General features: G+C 38.0%; 1 protein-coding gene across 1 annotated transcript in view; it reads right to left on the bottom strand.

Moving 5' to 3' along the window:
- Positions 1–2736, bottom strand: part of LOC105125586 (uncharacterized) — a 6586-nt gene extending 3850 nt beyond the window's left edge. Inside the window, exons 1-9 of the mRNA XM_011026101.1 lie at positions 2320–2736; positions 1871–1935; positions 1663–1768; positions 1126–1197; positions 942–1001; positions 707–836; positions 442–626; positions 132–316; positions 9–46 (exon numbers count right to left, since the gene is read on the bottom strand). Coding sequence (XP_011024403.1) covers positions 9–46; positions 132–316; positions 442–626; positions 707–836; positions 942–1001; positions 1126–1197; positions 1663–1768; positions 1871–1935; positions 2320–2709 — 1231 coding nt within the window. The 5' untranslated portion in view covers positions 2710–2736. The remainder of the gene's footprint in view (positions 1–8; positions 47–131; positions 317–441; positions 627–706; positions 837–941; positions 1002–1125; positions 1198–1662; positions 1769–1870; positions 1936–2319) is intronic.
- Positions 2737–3042: the final 306 nt, after the last annotated feature.

Here is a 3042-nt window from a genome sequence, read left to right as displayed (position 1 = left end):
TTCCCTACAACTTGCCCACAAAGAACAGTACATAGGTTTGCCAAATCTGTTGTGATATAAACACAATTGTAGACCCGTTACAAAATACAGCACAGTTCCTCCAAATAGTGATGAGAAAATACTTTGTTTACCTGCGAATCCCCTTTATGACTGAAGCAAGAAGTTCCAAAGCATAGGAGTGCAAAACTGGAAGTTCAGAGCAAATGAACTCTTGTTCTGCTAAAATCAAAAAGGATGATGTGGTTGGTGACAATGAGCCATTGACCATCAGCACTCTCTCAACAAGGGCCAGTAATGAGCGAACAGGCACTGAAACCTGTTAATCAAACATACAAGATTGATTTATTTCCATGCCCAGTTTCAGATTTAAATAAGCAACAATTAAGAATTCCTCTTATGAATAAAAATATGTCATAATAGTCATCAAGCACACAACAGTACCTGGACAGGATATGAATTTGTAAGCATTTCACAACAGCTAAGCATGAACATAGAGATACTACACAGCTTGGATCTCTTTCTTTCCTTGTCTGAGGTATCCTCTAACAACTTTTGGCCCCATAAAGAAGGTGGTGGAACTTCTCCTGGCGGAACCAATAATCTAACAGCTTCATCCCATTTTGTTTCTGCAACATGTGCAAGCACATTTTCCACTTACCATCACTGAGACCAGCAAAAGCTCAACCAAGAAGGCATTAGCACATACCTTCCTCTAGACCAGTGAAGATTTCAGTTAGGTAACCATTTACCAATAACAGAACCTTCCTCATTGCTGAAATCCAGCTATCTTCATCTCCCTTTGATTTGGGAAGCAGTGCTAGACAATGAGCTAGCTTCTGGATGGTGAAAATTAAACAGAAGTTATTGTGTTCATGTCATGCCCTGATCTGCTTATCTTATCAGATCCCAGAGACAGTTAGAGAAAGGAAGGAAGGAGATACCTTCATCAAATTTATACTGAATTTTCCCGAAAATATTTTTGATGTAATAGCAGCTTCAACCTATGAAAGTACTGGCATCATTATATCACAACACGTTATCCTGCCAGAAAAATATGCTTTTGCAATTGCTTTCCAGTTAAAAATGCTACCTGGCTATCCCAGGATGAAGAATCATGGAACTTACACTTTCATGATGACGCTGAAGTGTAGCAGGAAAGGAAGATATAACAGTGCACAACAGATGAATTGCTCCTTCCTGCACACCTCTCACAATGAGGTTCATATATGAAAATTCAAGTCAGAAAAAGAAGACTGCAAAATAAATCAACAGACAGCATCAATCCTAGAGATGGATCATGATCGTGACAGTGTGCTAAAATGCAACTTATAAGGTATCCATCAACAAACCCTAACCATGGATTGAGACTGATTTCATCCTCAAACTAAAACTAGAAAGCGAAGGGGATACTGCTTTGTAAGGGATCAAAATCAATCTCTTCAACTATCATGGATCGTGAGCGTGAGCAGATTGGGGTTTTGAAGAAAAAGAAAGACACAGGTCTCAACAGAAAAGCATCAAATTATGTTGGAGGAAGGGAAAATGCCCTGGCAGCAGAAAGAATTGGACACCATTGACCAACTTGAAAAAAAATAAAACTAAAATAAATTAGCTTTCAGGAATGCAAAACTTGTTGTGTAATGAATTAAGAACCCAGCTCACCAATACAGCCTCTGAACTATCCTCACTCAACAGCTTTAAAACAGGTTGAATGACTTTTCCAGCAAGTGAAGTCCCCTCCTTTTTCACATTTGGAAATCCCGCCAACCTATTTCATCAAAGACAATATCTTCACAATTTATAACAATAACAATAGTGGCACTAACTAAATCAAGTCCAGACCTCTCAAAAAGGGCTTATAGTTTTTTACCTTGTGATCAAATCCGATATCGAGGTACAAGCAGCCACCTTCACAAACTGAGAATCCCCTCGTGACTGTTTAAAACATAAACATAACAATTCCAACATCAAATTAAAAGTTCCAAGCACAACCAAGTCTTTCTTTAAGAACAACACTGATTTTACAAAAACCTTCCCCAATACCACATCCTGAAGTGGATTAGAAGCACCCACCAACAGCATCCACTCATACAACGGATAAAATTCCCAGGACATGCTTTTGCGAAGAATCTTTCAGTAAAATTAGCATCGAAAAAACTAAATTAAAAGCTCCAAACTGTAAAGGCTGAACTAAAGATCATTTATTTGACATTCAAACAAGTATCATTTTCTTTCATTTCTCAAAATATTAAGAAAAAAAAACACCAGAAACCCCATTTCAAAATTACCAACTTTAGTTCAAAATTCTTCTTGCAATACCTGAATATGCGTCAACATTTTATCAAACCAAGCAGCATAAGACCCCAGAAACCGGTCGGCATTACACTCTTGACACGTCACACCCAACAAGCAAATTCCAGCCCAGCATTTATCTGGTGTGGTGGTGGTTTTGCTGATAAGAGACAACAAGCGAGCGACCCAATCATCGACGGAGGACTTCCACCGTTCGATTTGTTTGTTGTTGTCAGTGATTGAAGGCTCTGATAAGAGTTTGTGAGACTGAATGCAGAAAATAATACGGGAGAGTTTGGATGGAGAATCAAATGGGATTGTATCGTCAGGGACATCTTCTTTTAGAAGCGTACGGATCATACGAGGTTTCAATCCGACGTCGTACATGTCCTTAATCACCATTTCTGAAGTCGCCATTTTCGAATGAAGCAAAGAGAAGACGAGAAGGGGTTAGGGTTTAAGGATTTTGGTTTTTATAGGGACGGAATTTAAGGGGGGAAATTGTACAAAGGTGGGCTTGAATTATGGGCTGAAATCATGGGCTACTTAGCTGACTAAAAGGCACATTAATATAGGGCCTTCGGGTACAAAATAAAAAACTTCATCGTTGCCGTTTAGGGACAGCAACATATTCTCTTGCATTTACTGTTTAAAAAATTATATAAAATCCATTTCAAAACTATCTTATAAATATTTTTTTCAATCAAATATATTTTATTTATTTTGTATGTTCTTCGTAAATACTAACCA

Source organism: Populus euphratica, unplaced genomic scaffold (genome assembly GCF_000495115.2).
Source record: "Populus euphratica unplaced genomic scaffold, PopEup_1.0 scaffold22.1, whole genome shotgun sequence".
Taxonomy (NCBI): Eukaryota; Viridiplantae; Streptophyta; class Magnoliopsida; order Malpighiales; family Salicaceae; genus Populus; species Populus euphratica.
This window is presented reverse-complemented; position numbering and strand designations above follow the sequence as displayed.